Source organism: Notothenia rossii (assembly GCF_949606895.1).
Source record: "Notothenia rossii genome assembly, chromosome: 4".
NCBI lineage: Eukaryota > Metazoa > Chordata > Actinopteri > Perciformes > Nototheniidae > Notothenia > Notothenia rossii.
The window spans coordinates 66,584,885-66,605,294 of NC_136902.1; the positions used below are offsets into that span (position 1 = coordinate 66,584,885).

The window sequence follows — 20,410 nt, forward strand, 5'->3', positions numbered from 1 at the left end:
CAAGCTTTTGGATGGTGCTCGGTGAACGGGATCCCCTAAAACAGGGGTTCCCAACCTTTTTTCCCAAGAGACCCCCCAAATGACTCCTGTTGGGAGTTGCGCCCCCCCCCCCCCCCCCCTACACACACACACACAAGGAGGGGGGGGGGGGGAAACAGCGGTAATTACAGTTTAAAAGTCTCAAATGCTACAACTACTGTCACAAACTGGATGAATGTGAAGTATTTTGTTAAAGGAGGATGAAAGCGTAATTAAGGAGCACTATTGGAGTGACTTTGATGGTTATTGGACTATGGATTAATTCATTTGGATTCCCGCTGTATGAAGAAATGAAAGGACGGCGCAAGTGGAAACAATTCACAAAGGGAGTCAACTGTTTAAAACACATGCTCAAAGTAAGCCGGATTTTGCCGATGTGTTTATGTGGATTCAAAAGTCGTAAATAATCTACAAAATGGAGGAGACCGATCTGATTGGAGCAACTGTGACAAATAATGCAACTGAAACCGGCATGGACAATGACTATGTTTTAAAAATGCGCTTATCCAGAAAAGCCTGGTTTGGACACTTTATGGGCAGAAGAAACATTTCTATTAAAGAAACATTATACATTTCTGTCTTTTTATGCCTTTATTAGCTACTAACTTGAATTTTTATTCAAATTAATAGATCAATTATTTTTTATATTTTATTGTAATGTAGAGACAAGGCTTTTAGTGACAATCATGTATTGCGTTACAATTATAAGTATTATATAAGTAAGATTATTGCGATCTTTGGCGCCCCCCCAAGGTTGGGAACCACTGCCCTAAAATGTATCAGTATATCATTTCTAGGAATGTCTAGGAACTTGATGACAAATGGACATGTGACCTGCAGTTGGCACTAAAGGACAAGTCACATTATCTGCACATTCCTGGGAACTTGAATGTCTGTATAAAATGTCATGCCAATCAATTAAAATGTGTAATGAGTAAGATTTTAGTCTGGACCAAAGTGAAGGAACATCCAAACCAGCATCGCCATCATAGTTTCAAACTACACTTACAACATGTAGAAAATATGATGCAACATTATATTTTATTGTTAAGATGGTACGAGTTAAGCAGTGTCTTTCTCGTTAACCACAACCACACAGCAGCTTTTCCTCATCATGTCCACTCAACCAGTCGAACTGCAGCCTTCCGTACTGAGTCTTCCCGCTGAGATTGGAAGTGAAGAAGCTCTGCTGAGAGTTCATTGGGATCACATAGTGGTCCTTAAAGGATGCAGGCTCTCGGGTGTCCTTCATCTGAACCTTTTGCACCACCCTCTGATGTGCTGCTGCCTGGCCAGGCTGCAGTGATGGGATGATTGTAGCAGGTTGTCTGGCATTGGAAGGCTTGGCCGGATGCTCTTTAGCGGCCAACCTTGCTCCCTGTGGAGAAGAGAAACCCTGGAGAGCAATACGTTGGTACAGGTTCTTCCTCCATTCCGGCTTGGAAATGTTGTCTTTTTGGTTTTTGTTGGGAAGGTTAGTTTGATCAAATTGTAGAGATAGATCAGGGAAGAGTTGGTCGCTGGGGCCTTCAAGACCGCTAACGCTTGGGGCATGAGTCGGAATAGTGGACATCTTAGACCAAAATTCAGGACGGCGATACAGTCCCCCAGTATTAGTCTGAACTGGGGAGTCGGTACCCTTAGAAGCAGAAAGTCGTTCAGTTTTTGTGGAATATTTTCCAGGGTGTGACAAGTTTTTGTTGCCATAATTGGACTTCTTGAAGAGTTCTAAGGCCTTTCGATCAAGGTGCACTACGTCTCTGACGTTTTTACACCTGCTGGTCAATGGGAGAAAGCTTTCATCTCTGATTGGTGGACATTCAGGAGAAGACCCAAGTTCTGGTTGTGGTCGAGGATCCTCTGGTGTTGGTGGGGTAGGCTTCAGTGGATGTGGAGTCAAGTTTTGAGGTTCGGAAGGTGGTTTGTTCAAGGTTATCCTGGGTTCTGTAAGTATGGAAAGGTACATGCAACACAAAGAATGTACAATTATAAGAGTGGTCATCTCAATACTGTAAGAAGCAATGGGCATCAGGCAAGAACGTTTTCGGAGTCCTTTCCGTATATTTTGCCGACCTTTTTCTGCAAGGTTTGCTTGTACAAGTGTTTCATGTTAGGCTCAGCACAACTATACCTTTAACACGTCTGTTCTTGCATGAGGCCCAATGTCTTCACGCATCGAATTAATACGCTATGTTCTCTTGAAGACATTAACCTTGCTTTGAGATGACAGCAACTGGAGACACCACAGGACTTCCTGAAGACATCACAGGACTCATCAAGGAAGGTCTTGGAAGCTTCAGGGTTTCAGTTGGTCCTTAAAACAATCTTAAATGAAGTTACATGACATTTAGGACAAAAATGTTCCTAAATATATAGGTCCTAAAATTAATTGTTGTGTTAACTTAAAGTTATCAAGAGGGTTGCGAAATTATTTTCTTACCCTAGTAAATTAATTGCTTTTATATAGGCTACATATGTATTGTGAAAACATGCCAAAAATAACCATCTAGGTGGTTTGTTCAAGGTTATCCTGGGTTATGTTAGTATGGAAGGGTACATGCAACACAAATAATGTACAATTATAAGGGTGGTGATCTAAATACTGTAAGAAGCAATGGGCATCAGGCAAGAACAGTTTCAGATTCCTTTCCTAAACATATCTTTGCCTACCTTTTTCCGCAAGGTTTTCTTGTACAAGTGTCCCACGTTAGACTCAGCACAAATATACCTCTATGAGTCTACAGCAGTTCTAACGTCACCTTAAGACCATGCCTGTTGTGAATTACATTAGCTAGGATAGTATTTGGTCACAATTCAAAGTACTGGAAAGATAAAACATGTGCTCATCATAGTGAATTACAATTTCTCCCTGTTGTGAACAATACAATTGGTTCCAAATTACATGACAATTCATCTCAAATGTAGCTGACTAACATCTTGGTGGTGCATGAGGTTTACCAAAGCTAATCAGTCAGTTTGCAAGCCATGATGCACATCACACTAACAAACATAATGATAACTGTACTTTACATTTGAGTTGAATTCTGTAACATTTACAAACTCCAATATATTTTCACATTGGGTTTTTATAATTTTCAACTTGAATCAGGTTGTCAGAGTTAATCATGGTCTGGTTTGATTTGGATTTCTCTTAAATCACATAGACTTCCCGCTTAACAACACCTCTGTTCTTGCATCATGTCTTCACGCATCAAATTAATCCAGTATGTTCTCTTGCAGACAATAACCTTGCTTTGAGATGACAGCTACTGGAGACACCACAGCACTTTCTGCAGACACCACAGGACACATCAAGGAAGGTCTTGGAAGCTTCAGGGTTTCTGTTGGTCCTTAAAATAATCTTAAATTAAGTTAAGTTCAGGTAATTTAGGACAAAAAGGTTCCTAAATATATAGGTCCTTAAACAGATTTTCTGTTTACTTCAAATAATCAAGAGGGTTGTTGAAATGTCTTTCTTATCCGAGTAAGTCATTGCTATAGACTATACTTATGTATTGTTAAAACATGCCAAAATAACCATCTAAAACGCCATATTAGCATACATTACTAGTACCTTTGGAAATGAAGCTGGATGTTTTCTCTCTGAAGGGCACGGAAACATATTGGAGGGGAGCTGTGATGGTCTCGTGAGGCTTGAAGTCTTCTCGTTTCTCTCCCAGTTGTTTAGGTCCATTGTCATGACAGGTTAGTCTAGAAAAAAAAGTTTACATAGAGCTGTCTTTTCTAAATTGGATCAGAAATAGCAATCATGATTTATTTTAACACTTACAGGATTTTCTCCACAGTCTTTCTTGAATTGTATGTTGAACGAACTTCTTGTCTCTGAGGCTCAACATTCATTTGTCCTTCATCAGATGTTATCTGCTGGTTCTGGAGAGTAGTCTGGATGTCGTAGGAGGGCTTCAGAAGGTCAAAGACATCTTTCTTGTCTTCTTCTTCCCTTTCTTTATTCTCATATGCCCTTTCGTGTCTCTCCACCTTGCCTTTCTCATTTTTCTTATCTTCCTTTTCTTTCCCTCGCTGTTTCACATCATCTGTCTTTATTTCCTCTTCCTCTTCCTCTTCCTCTTCCTCTTCCTCTTCCTCTTCTGCCAACCAGAACACTCTTGTGCTCTCATCCTCCTCATCATTTGTTGTGTAGTGCTGAAGACTATCAAAGATATCATCCAAATAGCCCGTCATGTTAATAGCCTTTCCATTCCTACTCCAGCTCCGGATCACAGAGTTGGGGATGTATCCATCTGGAGCTATGGGCCACCGCAGAGGCTCCATGTTCACATCAAAAGTTTGAGACATAATGTGATATCTGGCCCTCTTCACATGCTTAGCACTTAACTTAACTACTGGAAGAGACACAAAATTACCACAATGACATCAAAAATTACTACAAAAAGACAAAGATAGCTGTTTCCGGTCTTGGGTGCTGAGGCTAAGCTAAACGGCCGCTAGTTCCAGCTTTACATTTAACAGACCAACATGAGGGTGGTATATGTGCTCTCATTTAATTATTGTGAGTAAAAAGATTACGTTTATTTTTTTAAATGTACTATTTGGGTTAATGAAAGGATTTCAAATTAGCCACATGCTACTTCTGCGCTACCTTCCTTTGAATAAGAAACACATATAAATGCCAGGAGCCTATCATATCAGCCAAAAACAATATGTGTAACTCACCAGGATGACCTTCTTTCTCCTTGTTGTTCTTAAACTACTTCTGAGCAAGTGCTTTCTGCAGTTTCGTATTACCTGCTGTCAGCTTAGCTTAACTGGAAAGCGCCCCCTTAACTTTTGCTGTGATCGATTCATTGTTCAAATGTAAACATTGCAAATGGAATTTTAATAACTCATCTACAAAATGGAACTGACAACAGGGTTACCATTCCAAAGATAGAAACAGGGCTTTCTAGAAAAATATTATTAATTCCCGATGAGAGTTTTGAAATTAGGCAATTTAACTGTAGGGTGAATCAGGGCTTCCCCATGTGACATTAGGATAAGACATAACACATATAGGTATCATAAGTAAATCAGGATAAGGATACACACAGGGTTGTTCCTGTAGCTCTTACCTTCTGTAGTGTGTTCACAACCCTATCTACCAAATCACTTCCTGTAGCTCACACCACTCTCTTTTCTTTCTTAAAATACTTAAACACTCCAATTGACTTGGAAAATAAAAATAGTATTTCCATGCACCTCCAGTATACTACACCCCAGAAAAAAATAAAAGCCAGAGGCATTTTACATAAGAACGGCATTACTTAAAGGTGGGGTAGGTAATTCACTTCAGAAACACTTTTTGTTATATTCCATGGAATGCTCTTAACATCCCGATAGCAATGAATATATTAAATGCTTTGACAATAAATACATACAAATTTCATCTGTGGAAACCGTAGCGCTGTAAAAAGCACAACCAATTATTTTAGCCGGGCCATAATTGGATGGCCTACCTGCCTGTCAGCCTTCCATCTGTGCACAAATTTATCTCGTGCCCTCATTGGTCATGTGTGCATTCGTGTGTGTTGGAGGAGGGGCTCTGTAAGTAAGTCTGAAGGAAGGGGCAGATTTTTTTTATTTTAAAGTAAATTCAGATTGAACACAGTAAAGAAATGTAAATTATAGTGTCCGTCCAAAAAAGAAAAAGTTACTTATAGTGAAAACCACCCTTGAATGATGGGATAGTAGACTAAAAGTTTTAGTAATCCAAACTATAACATATAATAAGTACCCTGTATCAAGATTGATGCCCAACAAGTGACATTTTACCTTTTTAGAGAGATTTAGAAAAGAAAACACTTCAGGGGTCATTTTGGTGTATTTGCCATATCTCTGGCCCCCCTCGGTAGATTTTGATGATTGACACCTCTTTTGAACCGTTATAGCCAATATAATCCTAAATCCATCTAAAAATCCATTGGTGAATGAGCGCAGCATGCCCAAAACCAGAAGCTGGGTTGTAGCTCTCGCACACTCCATATGAAATCTCAGTTTTTGACAAAAATGTTATGATGGATTATCAGTAATAATTTCAAAGTGACACTAATGACATTAATCTTCAGCAGCGTTTCTATGCGTTTTAATGCCATCGAACACAACGAGGACCCTTCCAATGCATCAAAATAACGTGCCTAGCCAGCAATGTGACGAAAGCTACAAGTTCAGCGAAATAGGATGGCAGTAAATGGTCAACGGGTAAGACACCAAACAAACCAATTAAGGGTGAGGGATGGATGGTAACAGACGTGATAGCTGAGAGTGAGTCAAAGACAGACTTCCAAAACTGAGATAGGGTGGGGCAAGTCCAAAACATGTGGGCGAGATTAGCTGGTCCTATAGGTATCACAGTTAGGATCAGTACCAGCATAGATGTGAGCTAGTTTACTTTTGGACCAGTGCACTCTATGGACCACTTTACATTGTAAAACCCCGTGGCGCGCACAAATGGATGATGTGTGGACACGCTTCAAAATAGACTGCCAAACCTGAGTCCCTATCTCTATATTGAGGTCCTCTGACCAATTAATATGTAAGTTATCAGAGGGCAGAGGGTGGCATATGAAAAGAGTATTGTATAGCTTTGAAATGGTACCCTTGGTAAGATAGTGTCAACCCAGGTAGAAGGAGGAATAGCAGGGAAACTGACTTGTAAATATCTGAAGAAGTGGGACAGCGGGCCAGCTGATCAAAAGATGCAAATGTTCAATGTAAAGTTGTTTTACAGACACAATCCCATTGAAAAGGCAGCATCAGTGATAGAGGGAGTGAAAAGTGGATTGGAATGCACAGGGGACAGTAGAGGTATTCCCTGGAACTCAAAGTGCCGTTTAAGTTGAGTCCAGATCTTGAGACAGTTTTTAACTACAATACTTTTGGAGTATTTTGAGGATGGTAACGTCAGGGGGAGGCACAAGAGGGACATCAGAGAAGAAGAGCCATATGAGGCATCCTCAATCTGCAGCCACGGTGGAGGTTGTTTGTTAATACAACGCCAGGACAATAAAGTTTGAATGTTAGCAGCCCAATATTAAAATAAAAAGTTAGGCAATGCTAAGCCACCCATTTCCTTGTTTTTTTGAAGAATGTTTTTTCAAATTCTGGATGTTTTCTTGTTCCAAATAAACTGAGAAATTGAGCGATCGAGTGAATGGAAGAAATGTCTCGGAATGAAAACTGGTATACACTGAAAAAGATATAGAAATTTGGGGAGCACATTCATTTTAATGCAATTTATTCTGCCAGCCAGAGATAGAGGTGGGAGAGACCAACGTTGGAGGTCTTGAGTCAGTCGAACCAACAGAGTGGAGGAATTGCACCTAAACAAATCTGAGAAGCTCTTGGTCACGCAAACGCCCAGATACTTAAAACTTGCCAGAGATGTCTTAAACGGTAACTTTGAAAGGGGGTAGGCTGTAGCTGCAGCGTTAATGGGAAACAGTTCACTTTTGTTCAAATGTAACTTAAAACCCGAAATCTGCTCAAACTCCCTCAGCACAGCCGATACTGGAGGAATAGATTTGTCTGGGTCCGAGATGAATAGCAGAAGGTCGTCAGCATACAAGGAGAGTTTATGCTCAACTCCCCCCCTTGAGATGCCCTGCATCTGACTGGACCTGAGGGCCACCGCCAGCGGCTCAATGGCAATGGCAAACAAAAGAGGAAAAAGTGGACAACCCTGCCGAGTTCCACGTTTGAGGGGAAAATAATCAGAATAATCATTATTTGTGCGGACACGAGCTAGGGGGGATGTATATGCCTAATCCATGAAATAAATGTGTCGCCAAACCCAAATCTTCTCAATGTGTGAAATAATTATTTATCTAGAATGGCCTTATGGCCATTCTACCCGGTCAAAAGCTTTCTCAGCGTCCATTGAAATAATCATTTCCGGGGAATCACGAGAAGAGGGTGAATATAATATGTCAAATAGCCGTCTGACATTGTGAAAAGAGTGTCTGTCTTTAACAAAGCCTGTTTGATCTGTGGAGATAATAGTAGTCAGAACAGATTCTAAACGTTTTGCTAGCACCTTAGCCAAAAGCTTGACGTCAGCACAAAGCAAAGAGGGCGGAAATTACCAGGAAAAAAAGGATCCTTGTCCTTTTTCAGTATAAGAGAAATAGTAGCCTGATGTAGCGTAGGGGGAAGTGTGCCAGATTGAAACGATTCAATTCGATTCAACGAAAAAGGACAAGGATCCTTTTTTAAAACATGTTAATCAATAGAGGGGTTAATTTATCAGAAAACATTTTTAAAAAAATTCAGCAGGGAAGCCATCAGGGCCCGGACATTTCCCACTCTGCATCGACATTAGAGCAGCTTTGATTTCATTAACTGTGAAGGGTTCATCTACAAAAACGCCTTTACGTTTTGGAGCTTGTTTATCCATCTGTAAGCAAATGCCAGCTAGGTCTCTCAGTCACTCACTCCTGATCGTTCACTGCGCAGTGACAGCTGCTACGGGCCTGATGTGTGAAATTGAAACTGGTAGATAGAACAAGGGTAGCCTATCAAAACGGCCGGGCTGGGCCGGAACACTTGCAAATGTGGGCCGGTAGGATTTAGGCCCTCCGGCCCACACAGAGCACCGGCCCACCGGGGAAACTCCCGGTATTCCCAATGTCCAGTCCGCCCCTGCCTCCAAATCTGCTACCTTAGTTTTGAGTGTCTCGTTGTCCCCCTTCAGAGCGGAGCATGCGTTCTCAAGTTGATGGAGACGTTGTTCGACTTCATTAGCATCCAGAGAATGTATACCATGGAGATGTATACGCTGCTGTGGTCTGTGATAGTGGAGTGTATGCTGTCCAGGTCAGATGTCAGACTCGAATGAGGATTTGAGGCCAAAGTTATGCTAGGAGTCGAAGCTGTAGTAATGCTAGGAGTCGGAGCTGGAGTTATAATAGGAGTCGACGCTGGCGGAGACCCTTTGCCCTTTTCAGCTTGTTTTCCCTTTGCTTTTGACATTGCCGGAGGTCTTTGCAGTTAACACTTGCTTATAAAGCCGTTGCAAACAAATTATGTTGAAAAAAGACGAGGTTTAAAAGAGTGGGAAAGTTAGAGCCAACCGAGCACGCGTCTATTCAGCACACCCCATACCGGAAGTCTCCCCATTGAACACAACTTTTGATCAGAAAACAGCAACGGTAAGACTATTGGCAGTTCAGTCAGACAACTCACGTGTTTCTTTAACATGTTTATTAGAAGCAGCATATAGTTGAGTTTGGCGACTAGGCTCGGGCATCATCAATCTATAGATATACATAGCACGATGAGTGATGGTCAAATAACTAACCCCCGAGCCTACAGGTGGAAGATGTGGTGGAAGCTGGGGTTGTGGTCGGGCAGGCAAGCAGCAGCGACGTAAAGGTAGCTGCGGCAATAGCAGCAGCAAGTAATGCATGGAGAGAGAACTGGCAGGTTAAATAGAGCAACATATTAAGGAGACTCTGTTTGGTTAGTTGCAGAGTGGCAAGGGGCGTTATGTATGAATGCAGCATAAGTGCTCGAGTTGACTGCGTGAACTAGCTCGCAGGCTACGCCCCATTTTTGGCTCCGTAAAGCTACGTTGTGTGTTGTCTGGTTTTGCCTTCGCTGCCCTGGGTTCTGGTCGCACAGTGATGCTTATACCTCTAGAAGCTGTGTAATATCAGCTTTCATTTGATATCTTGTTCGTGCAGACCCGATAAGTAATACAATATTTCTACTGTGAGTTCTGTGGTAAGTGCTTTAGCATTTTTTCGCTCAGTGCTAATTCAGAGGCTTGGTATTACCCTTGTGTTTCGTTTAGCTAAAAATGGCTCATATCGTCTGTTACCTGAGTTTCTTCCCGTTAAGTGGGTATGACCAGGGGCGGCGGGTACTGTAGGCTAGGGAAGGCTAAGCCTTCCCAAATATTTGTGTCACTGCATCCTGGTAAAATAAAAATATAATGTATAATGTTTGTGTCTTTGACATTAGCGCTGCTATGCAGTCACCTGTGCCCTGTACTACAAAGCCAGTTCAACATACCCTGGATAGGTTTGAGTTATCTAAACTAACCCTAACAAACGAGATTTCGCTAAGCGGTCCTACGACGCTGGTTATTAGTGATGGGTCGTTCGCGAACGATTCGTTATTTTTGAACTAATCTTTGAAGTGAACGAGATGAACTGATTCCTCCCACAAAACGATTCGTTTGTTTGAGTCGCCGCCTTCCGCCAAAAGCTAAAGAGAAGCAGTTCGCGAACGACGAACTTAAAGAACTGGCGGAAACAGTTCAGAACTGTTTCCTACAGTTATTTTATCTTATCCCTTTCTTTCAAGAGGAGGGTCCCGTTAGGGCCCCTCCAAAATACTGGATGTTCCATCTACACAGAGTTGGACTCAGTTAGACAACTACCACAAATACAATGAAGTACTTTATTGTTGGACTCAGTACTAGTTGGACTTCTACCACAAGTAGGCTACTATGAAGTTATTTTACTGTGTACTTTTTCAGTTATTCTCTGTCAAACTCCTGTGGCAGAAAATCATTTTATCTCTCATAAAATATGGCAGAAAACATGCAGTTTGACAGAGGATTAAAACTGTAATCAGAGCCCTCTCATCTGAGCTCCGTTACACACACACACACACACACACACACACACACACACACACACACACACACACACACACACACACACACACACACACACACACACACACACACACACACACACACACACACACACACACACACACACACACACACACACACCCACACACACACACACACACACACACACACACAGCGTTAGCGGGACATTGTCCTCCCCCTGTTGGCCCTAAAAGCTTCAGAGAACGGATACCTGAACCGTAGCGTCCAGCTAGCTTAGCCGCTAGCTCAGCGATAAATACACACAGCGTTGTATTCTCCTCCCCCTGTCGGCCCTAAAAGCTTCAGAGGGCGGATACCTGAGCTCCATAGCGTCCCGCTAGTGTGAAACACACGCACACACAGCGTTAGCGGGACATTCTCCTCCCCCTGTCGGCCCTAAAAGCTTCAGAGGGCGGATAGCTGGGCTCCGTAGCGTCCCACTAGCTTAGCCGTTAGCTAAAGGTAAAGTTTAACAAACATAGATGGGTACTTAGAATATGAGTAAATCGTCACCGATGTAGAGGATATATTTTTTGATTCACTTTGAACTCGGCCAAATGGAGTTTTATGCTTTGGGATTAAAGTTAGGCCACATAGTATGTGCATGGGTTTGAAAGTATAACTTGCTAGCCTGCTGTAATACATCGTATAGTCAGGCACACATTTATGAGATTTAACAATGGCCAATTATATTTCTTAAATAGTATGTAGCCTATTCCCAGAGCATAATTCATGGGGCAACAAGGTGAGGTGTAAAATGTGTTTTAATATCATACATTTTACGCCAGCAAACTTCTTGTACGGACTTCGGCAGTAGTGAAGACTCACTGAACGAATTAAGTGCAAAGACGAATCGTTCGCGAACTTGCAAATAACCAGAAGTCGTTCGCGAACCGGTGAACGAATCAGTGAACGAATCTTTAAAGTGAACTGAAACAAAAGATTTGTGTCCCCAAAGGGATTCGAAATGCCCATCACTACTGGTTATCAACTCGGTAAATCAAGCCAGGGTTTCTCTCTCCAGCTGAGAGCGCGTTTACGTGAAAGGGGCGGGGTTAGCAACATTTGACCAATCACAAATAGGGACAGCGCAGAGTCATACTTCATTAATGAAAAGTAAACTAATATTAGACAAATATGAACTTTAAACATCCATGACTTAAACATATAATCCAGGATACAAGCCACATAGTTGAACCTGCAAGGTGAATATAGAACTGGTTAAAAAATAACTACAGAGTGTTTGAAAGCGTACAAAAGTTTTATGATATCACTGCCCCATCTAAGACACGAGTGGATCTGACTTTAATTACATTTGAGTTGAGTGTTTAGTCAATTTAATGTGTTGCTTAAAATAATACTTCTGCATACAGTAGCCTATGTGACAATGTAGGTGATGCACGGCCAGATACGGCTCGAGAAGCTGACTCAGATAAGGAAATGTGATATATTATATGAATGATAAAGGGCGACACGTCGGCGTCTTCTCTGCATACGGCAGTTTAAACTGTATTTCCTTTATCCTGTGATATGACTTGATAGATGTAAACTCCGCACACTGAGCTCTGATTGGTCAGCAGGCGGAGTTGATCTCTTTTCTATAGACGCGCAGGAGGCGGGCAGCGTCAGGTAAACAAATGTATTTAGCCTTCCCAAACCTGAGCCTCACGCGCCGCCTATGGGTATGACACATTAATAGGTTGTTAAATGTTAAGAAGCCCTGAGACACAGTTTCCCCCCAGGCGGGGGCTGCCAGGCTTAAAGAGCATCTTCCAGGTTAAAGAAACCTGTGAATAAATGTGTAGGAAAAGGATGAATACACTAGATTTTCAAAAAAATATACAGAAATATAAACTACAGTGACATCTGGCGTCATTTTTGTAAGAAATGTTCACTTCCGCATAAAAAAGCCTCGGCACGTGACCTCCCGCGTGTGACGTAACATGGGGGAAACAAGGGGGAGAGCGGCCGGTGTAACGTATTAATAAACATGGATCCCAATGCTAGTTTCGACACAGAAGACACAGAAGAAGTTGAACATGAATATTCGAATGCATATGACGGACCACAACCTTATAATTATGAGGCTGCTAGGCGTCCAAGAGACCAGGAGCAGCCAAGGATTAGAAGAAATAACGGCTATCGGAGAGAAATTGAGCTGTGGTGTGAGGAGAACCAGTGGAGAACTGGGCAGCTATCTTGGTGAGTGACCGACGTTAGCTACAGAATGTTAGCTAACGTCACATCACAACATTGTAAAGTTAGCTATCATATATCAGGCTATAAATAAAGTAGCATTGATAATATAGTAACGTTACTGGCAGGACTGTTGATACTGATCCATAACAGAAACTAATGCGCAAGTATCAGCCGTATCTCCCGTTACCTAATGCAACTCCACACTACGGTGCTGTGTACCGGAGGAGAGACTCGAGATACGGCTGATACTTGACGATCTGGCGGAGAAAGGTTGTGGAGCCTCCGTTGATATGTCGTTGTAAATGGCTTGATGGAAAGCAGGTGTGTAGTTGGGGAGGGTGCACAGCTGATTGCAGCAGGTGAGTGGAGGTTGAGCCGGGAGCCAGGAGTGACAGCCACCACGCACACACAAACAACACAGACAGGGGGAAACGAACAAACACAAAGGAGACGGCTGGAGCAGTACAGCCACCACAGCGTTACCTAATGCAACTCCATACTATGTCTTACGGTGCCGTGTACCGGAGGGGAGAGAGATAGAGCAGCGAAGGGGTGGGGGAGAGAGAAGTAATACGGTTTCCTGATAAAGCTGTGGAGAGTATGTGCCGCAGGGAGGTGGATGCACAACGCACCCAGGAACGAACGCTAGCTCCGGTCCTTTTTACTGTGGACTCGATGTCCTGACAGGCTGGTATTTGTGCGACCTGCACAAACACAATACTGCACCATGATTACAAATGGTGAAATACAATGTAAAACTACCGAAAAATACCAGCTCCTTAAAACACAACCGCTCTACTCAACGCAACTCTACTATACCCGCGGTCAGAGAGCGGAGATGTTTCCGCTTTGTGATGTAATATGACGCGTTTAACGTATGAACTTAAAAAAATGCCGTTTTTAAGAGCAGAGCTAAAAATTGTTCCTTTCCCTCTGAATTCCTGCCCTTATGTCTCGTAAAACATATCAAATCCTGCGTTCACTTTTTTAATTGTAATTTTCAAGTAAGTTTAAGCATAAATGTAGAAAAAATAAAAACCTGCAAGATACTCTTTAACAGGTTGGGTATACAGACACGTAAGCCTTACCTCACTACGTATTTAGTCATTAAAAGTGGAGTTCAAAATAGGCATAGAAGAGGTGATAATTTGTACACAATTGGATGATTTTGGTAGAAAAGGAGTCCATAGTTTGAACTATGGCTGTGGTGGAAATTCCACACTCAACCCAACCAATGCATCCAGTTGTCTTAAACTGAAACCCCCATCTTTTGGAAAACCCAATTCTTCCCACTTTTTAAAATGGTTTTAGATTATCGTTGTCTCTGTCAAACATTGAAGAGAAAACTGGTGCTGGACTAAGATCATCCTCAGACGCAGCTTTACTCTTATAACCACCCACTATCTCTCTATAGTTATTTTGTCTCTTGTGAGATGAACAAAATCTGGTCCAATTTTAACCAGATCCACCAGATGATAACAACCACTACATAATAACTAGACACGTCTGTCTAAAAAGAGTCCTCGGTAAAAAAAACTTGATTCTTACACAGAAAAGCAATGTCATTTATAGAGATGAGACACAGGAAGGAAGGCAATCCACATTAGTCCTAAATTGGTTGGGGGCAGTCAGAAGGAGAAGCACAGCATGTTAATTAAAATTAACATCCATATGAGAATTGCCTGACAATGGTCAGGGCGACTCCCTTCGGTCTGAGAACATTTCATAGCGAGGAAACTTACATATAAATTGAATCACTATAAATTCCCATCATAATGGCTTTAGAAGCAACTCATGTCATAGACAGGACACATCATTTTCAATTCTGCAAAATGACTCTAAAAGGCAAAACAAATTTACCCTGAATTGAGATGTTCTCATCAACAAGGCTGTGATGAGAACCGTCTCACAAACGTACTGATCCTTTAAAACGGCTTCTTTTTCTGCACCAGGGTAGAAAGTCAGAACATCAGGAGACATCACTTTATTCCCAACAGGCACTCACAACAACAGTCACTCAATTACTGGAACATGTCTTAAATGCAGTCAACACCTGAGATACCGAGCATAAAAATTGTGCATGCTGTTAATATGTTTGCTTGTAACATCTGAATGAAAGGTTGATAAATAAATAAAAATGCAACTGGAAGACTTTTTCCCCTAAAATATGATTATTTACAGCTACTCTGAATTTTGAAGAACATTTACCAAACTCAAACTTACAAAAGAAAAAATCGGAACAGAATTAAGCAGTTACCGTATGATTGTCAATAGTGCAGGTTGTGCTGTTATATAGTTACTGTTCCTTTTACATACAATACATTAATAACAGAAGACACTGCTGTACTGGATGTGCTACCAAAATATGCGATTCCCTGATGAAGACGTGAAGCCAGCACTGATATGTTTTCCCTCACTGAAGAAGGGCAAGCAGCGGTGTGAATGAACGGTGAATATGCTGCTGGGATCTGTACACAGAAGCAGGGATTTTACTGTATGATATTACACTCTCTTCACAGTCTCATTCAATTTTGTGAACTAAGCACATACTCAAAATAAAGTTGTGCAAACTTTCAGTTACATTGGACTAAAGATCTACCTGAAACCACCACATCTATAGCCATACAAATGAAACCCACTGAGATTGTAATCTGCATTACACACCAGAAAGCCAATTTCTGAGGCAAATTTGTTTGTTGTTATTGTTTGTTTAGTGGGGTTTAAATACTGCCAAGTCAAAATGGTTTACAGTATCCTAAGTAAAAAGCAAGTGCTACAAGGTTTAGCATCTGAGATACTGTACAGTATGTTGGAACTAATGCTACTGTCAGATGGTACTCATGAGCTTGTGGTTATGACATGGGTGTACACAATATATTTGTTGTTAAAGAACAACGTGTCAAGCCACCATGGCTAACATTTTAGTAAGCTAACAAGCATGTCAGGTAATGCATTAAATGCAAATATATAATGACGTCAATTATTCATATAATTACTAAAGACCTAATTTGAACATTTAATTCAATTAATTGTAATTTTTTTAAGTGTATACTCTTGTATGCTTACAGCTAATGTTTAATGTTAGTAAGCTAGGTTTAGTAAAGTCAACCAATTTGAGTTTTGAGTTATCCAGTTCATATTTAGGGAACCACTAAATGTGAAATACATATTTTATTGAGGGGAACTTAGCCTGCAAGATATAGTCTAAATTCAAGTGTAAATGAGAAAAAAACAGGTAGCTAAAATTGCAGTGACATCAGTCTGATAATTTCGAATTGAATTAGCCTATAAGGCATGCTCATTTTGAGAGAGGCCTCAGTAATGTTAGCAAATTGAGACATTGAAATTACGTTGGAGTTAAGAGATGACTTCTGCGACCAGGTTGTTTAAGAAGTAGTTCACTTAACCTATTTGTTTATTTAAGAAAAAGGAAATAGTCGTCAGAAAACGGTTGATGACTTCAAAAATGGGAGGGAGGTAATGCGTTCCGCTCTTACACTCTCAACACAGTCTTTTTACCTGGGTGCAAGCAAAGCACACAAACAAATAATTGGTCAATACTGCTCAAAATGCGATGCAATAACAAAATCTTGTCATGTTGCCTCAAGATTCTGCATTCATACAGTTATTTGTTTATAAAAACAACAACAACAAAACTAAATTTTCAGGCATTTTTGTTTGTAATAAATTATGTTTCTTTACACATAGGACAATATTATCTGTTATAAAATGTGCTTATTTCACAAAATGTTCTGAGACTGGGATGACGAAGTCAGCTGGTGTTCAGTGAGAGCTCTCCCACGCAGTGCAGCCAACACCCGTCCTGCCAGACTAATTCAATCTCACTCTACCTGCAAAAATAAAAATGCAATACTGTAATTATTGTAAGTGGACATTTGTTAAATCGTTGTTTAATCCAGCCTCAGAGCCAGATCAGTCAGTTCGACAACCATTAATCGGCTGCGACTTTTCTTCATATTCAGGCAGGAAGCTTTTTCCTGGCTCACTGCTGAGCCACCAGCTGTGTGAAGAGGCGGAAAAAAGAAAGCTTCCAGTATTTGAGTGGCACTGGTCTGAAACTTGTTCCTGCAGTCAGTGGAGGGGAAGGAGCACAGTCTGATCAGGTGGGACAGAGTTCAGATCACATGTCATTCTTGCATCAGTGTCTCCCTCCAGTCCAAGGAGTGATTTGGTCCGTGTGTGAGGGGGAGGATGGGAGGGTCCACTAACTGCCAAACCCCTGTGTCTCCCTGCTCCTCACAGGAACAGAAGCCCAGGTAGGGGATCTAAGACCAAGAAGAAGAAACAATAATACGTTTGAGAATTAGTTTTAGAGTGAATTTACCCTTTTTTTTAATTGAACTCCTCGTGAACACTGTCAAGGCCCAGATACATCGGCCCGAAATCGGCAGTAAATGTGAGTCGGGCCGAACATGAGCGTGGGCACGCCCTATTCGGAGTGGTGTGCGCCGCACCGTCGGGTCTTTTCTGCCGACCTGACGCCTTTTCTTGCCGATTCAACATATTGAATCGGCGTCGGGAACACCACCGGAAGTCGGACAAAGGGATAACACTGATTGGCTGTTTAGCTAGCGAATCAGTGCATGAGAAGCGTTAACGGAAGGGAGGGAGGTAAACAAATGATTTAAAATGGAAGATGGAACACACACGGACGGCTATTTCACCTCATCGGTTTATAGAGCTCCCGTTCGTTCATGTTTTCAATGGACGAGAGTGAAAATGGAAAGAAAAACGCTATTTGTTGTTTGTTTATATCACGGAGTCTGTTCTTCTCTGTCTTCCGGTTGTTCCGGTTGTTGCCTCTTTTGAATGATGAATACACACTACTGCCGCCTGCTGGTAAGGAGAGTTATTGCCACTCACGCATATGCAGTACATACGTGCTCGGCTCGGATTTGCGGTGTGTTCCAGTGCGCGAAGTCGGCAAATACGCAGGAGAGTCCAGCGACGCAACAGTCAGTGTCGGCGTCGGCGACTTCTAAGGTGACTGGCCGGTGTATCCGGGCCTTTAGTTTAACAGCTGTTTTCCATAGGCATGCAAAGTGTTTTTTCATTCATTTATTCAGCCAAGTTGGTCATTTCTTTTCTTTTCCAGTAGCTGAAGGAACCACATGGAGTATTGATTGATAGATAGGAAATGTATAAAAGCAAAACATCTATTGAACAGACCTTTCGGACTACTTGGATGAAGTCCTTGGCGCTCTGTGGGCCGCGGCCCTGCAGCTGCCGTGTGCACGCCTCTAAGGAAGACGCGTGGGCTACAATCAGCACGTTGTTTCCTACGGAGAGGGGAAACCCAGGCAGGATGGAACATCAGCAGTGGACAAAACAATGAGCATGCAAAACAATAAAGGATGAGGTTCCTCTCTTAGCAGGAGCTCTGCTGTGTTTCTCACCAGTGTTTCTGCAGTCTGACAGGATATCTTTGGTCACTTGGTAGCTCCGACTCATGTAGGTCTCGTAAGGTTCGGACACGCTGAGCTTGCTGACTGGGATCAGAGGTCTGCATTGAGACAAAAAGAGATCTTTACAAAACCACTGGTACATAAAAAAACATTATTAAAAAAAATATATATAAAACTTGATTAACTTTGAATGGAAGTGCAGTGTGGTTTGGGGTTGTTGTTTTCAGTTAGAAAGATGCAATTTAACAGCACTCATCAAACATACAGGTCAAAGCGGACTACAGCTTCTGTTAGGAAACTGGCAGGCAGAATGGATAGAAAACATCTGCTGCATGTTAAGCATGTAAACTGCACAAATAAACCGTACATTACCTTATGTACATCTTTCATTTTTTTATCTGAACCCAGGCGGGTAAAACTCAGCCATTAAAACATGGGGTTCCGGCCTACCAGGTGATCTACTGCCAATCAATTATTATTTCTGACAGGCAAACATTCAGGCATTACTTTGTTGAAACTATGTGGGACGTTTTGCAGATGACACATTCTTCTACATGTCTAATGAACACAGCATTTGAACCGCACAAGGTGTGCCTTGTTTGTATCACCTGTATGTTGTGTCCACACTGAAGTGGGCTGCAGCCAGGTCAGTGGGGGGGATCCACGCAGGCAGGGAGGTCCCCGAAACCCACTTGGTCCACTCAAAAAGCCCCGGTTCCACTCGCACCTTCAGCTTACCATCCTGCTGCAGACCTGCACACACACACACACACACACACACACACACACACACACACACACACACACACACACACACACACACACACACACACACACACACACACACACACACACACACACACACACACACACACACACACACACACACACACACACACACACACACACACACACACACACACACACACACACACACACACACACACACACACACACACACACACACACACACACACACACACACACACACACACACACACACACACACACACACACACACACCTCTTTAGAGCTCATCTTCAAATTAAAAACGAAATCCATGCAAACTTAACTTCTTCTCTCACCTTTCAGGATGTTCTGTGCAGTCTGAACACATCGCAGAGAAGGAGAACAGTACACAAAGTCGATCACTGTGTTACTCTCTAACAGAGCCTCACCTGAGAAGAAGCACATATGAGTCACATTAAACAAACAGATTTCTTCCTCTGCCAAGGTGTAGTGCATCATTTAAAAAAGTATTTTAGTGACATACCCACAAGTCGAGCCTGTGTGGATCCGATCACAGTGATGGGAGCGTCCATGTCGTAATCTCTCTGCCCCCCCCACAGCGGCAAACTGGGAGGCATGTTCAGATTGGAGCGTACATATCTGCCTGCAGAACAACAGAGCACACATTCTCAGCCGTAAAGCCATTTCCTTAAGGCAGTAAAAAGTAGGAATGTTTTTGACTTTTTGTCTACCAGCAGCTTTTCACCTTTACTGTCGGAGCAGAGGGAGTGCCAGTGTTTTCCGTACACCACGTCCATCCTCTCCCCATGCCGACAGACGAAGAGCGTCCGCTTGGGCTGCCTAGAATGACTGCTACTTATCCGCAGGACCTGCCGGGAATAAAATGCATCAGTACATTGCTTCGTACAAATAGTTAGGCGTTATGTTTGACAGGTGGCAGTGAAGAGGCAGAGACTATGGCTGCAACCACACGGAGACGATACAGGTCGTATCCGCTACAGTTCCCTATCATGTAGACCAGAGGTGCCCAGTACGTCGACCGCGGGGGCAATGCTGGTAGATCGCGAGTCATTCATAAAAAAAAAAAATCCAGCTCCGTTAAAATAGACAAAACAGGTTTTGATCCCTCCCCCCTTGGCCTCCCTGCCACTTAATTCAGGAGTTTACTTGATTGACAGAAAAAGCGACCTATTGCTTTCCAGTCTGTTAACCCAGAATGCAAAGCGATACAAAATCAGTCAAGTGCCGGGAGAGACAAACAACAAAATGAGTGCGGGAACGAGCAAAAAGCTAAAGACATACCACTTCCACACAGAATGGGAGGGAGAATCTTTTTTTGTGATGTCACATTCAAAGG

At 42.2% G+C, this 20,410-nt stretch overlaps 2 protein-coding genes across 2 annotated transcripts in view; both read right to left on the reverse strand.

Moving 5' to 3' along the window:
• Nucleotides 1-863: 863 nt before the first annotated feature.
• On the reverse strand, nt 864-2,375 carry LOC307038369 (uncharacterized protein). Its single transcript, XM_079679758.1, has 2 exons — nt 2,252-2,375; nt 864-1,983 (listed from the first exon to the last, which is right to left on the reverse strand). Exons 1-2 carry the CDS (start codon nt 2,313-2,315, stop codon nt 1,121-1,123), a joined length of 927 nt encoding a protein of 308 aa, XP_079535884.1. The 5' UTR covers nt 2,316-2,375; the 3' UTR covers nt 864-1,120.
• A 12,471-nt stretch (nt 2,376-14,846) lies between these two features.
• Nucleotides 14,847-20,410, reverse strand: part of ubash3bb (ubiquitin associated and SH3 domain containing Bb) — a 58,444-nt gene continuing 52,880 nt past the window's right edge. The window contains exons 8-14 of the mRNA XM_079678750.1: nt 19,799-19,922; nt 19,577-19,696; nt 19,389-19,481; nt 18,912-19,056; nt 18,295-18,401; nt 18,068-18,177; nt 14,847-17,163 (exon numbers count right to left, since the gene is read on the reverse strand). Of these exons, the coding sequence (XP_079534876.1) occupies nt 17,026-17,163; nt 18,068-18,177; nt 18,295-18,401; nt 18,912-19,056; nt 19,389-19,481; nt 19,577-19,696; nt 19,799-19,922 (837 nt within the window). The 3' untranslated portion in view covers nt 14,847-17,025. The remainder of the gene's footprint in view (nt 17,164-18,067; nt 18,178-18,294; nt 18,402-18,911; nt 19,057-19,388; nt 19,482-19,576; nt 19,697-19,798; nt 19,923-20,410) is intronic.

What these genes read in the sequence shown, in the direction of transcription:
- LOC307038369 (XM_079679758.1), bottom strand. Translation starts at nt 2,315, where the DNA reads ATGAGTCCTGTGATGTCTTCAGGAAGTCCTGTGGTGTCTCCAGTTGCT. An exon ending in TGCTGTCATCTCAAAGCAAG is followed by an intron (nt 1,984 to 2,251) that starts GTTAATGTCTTC and finishes CCATACTTACAG; the next exon opens with AACCCAGGATAACCTTGAAC.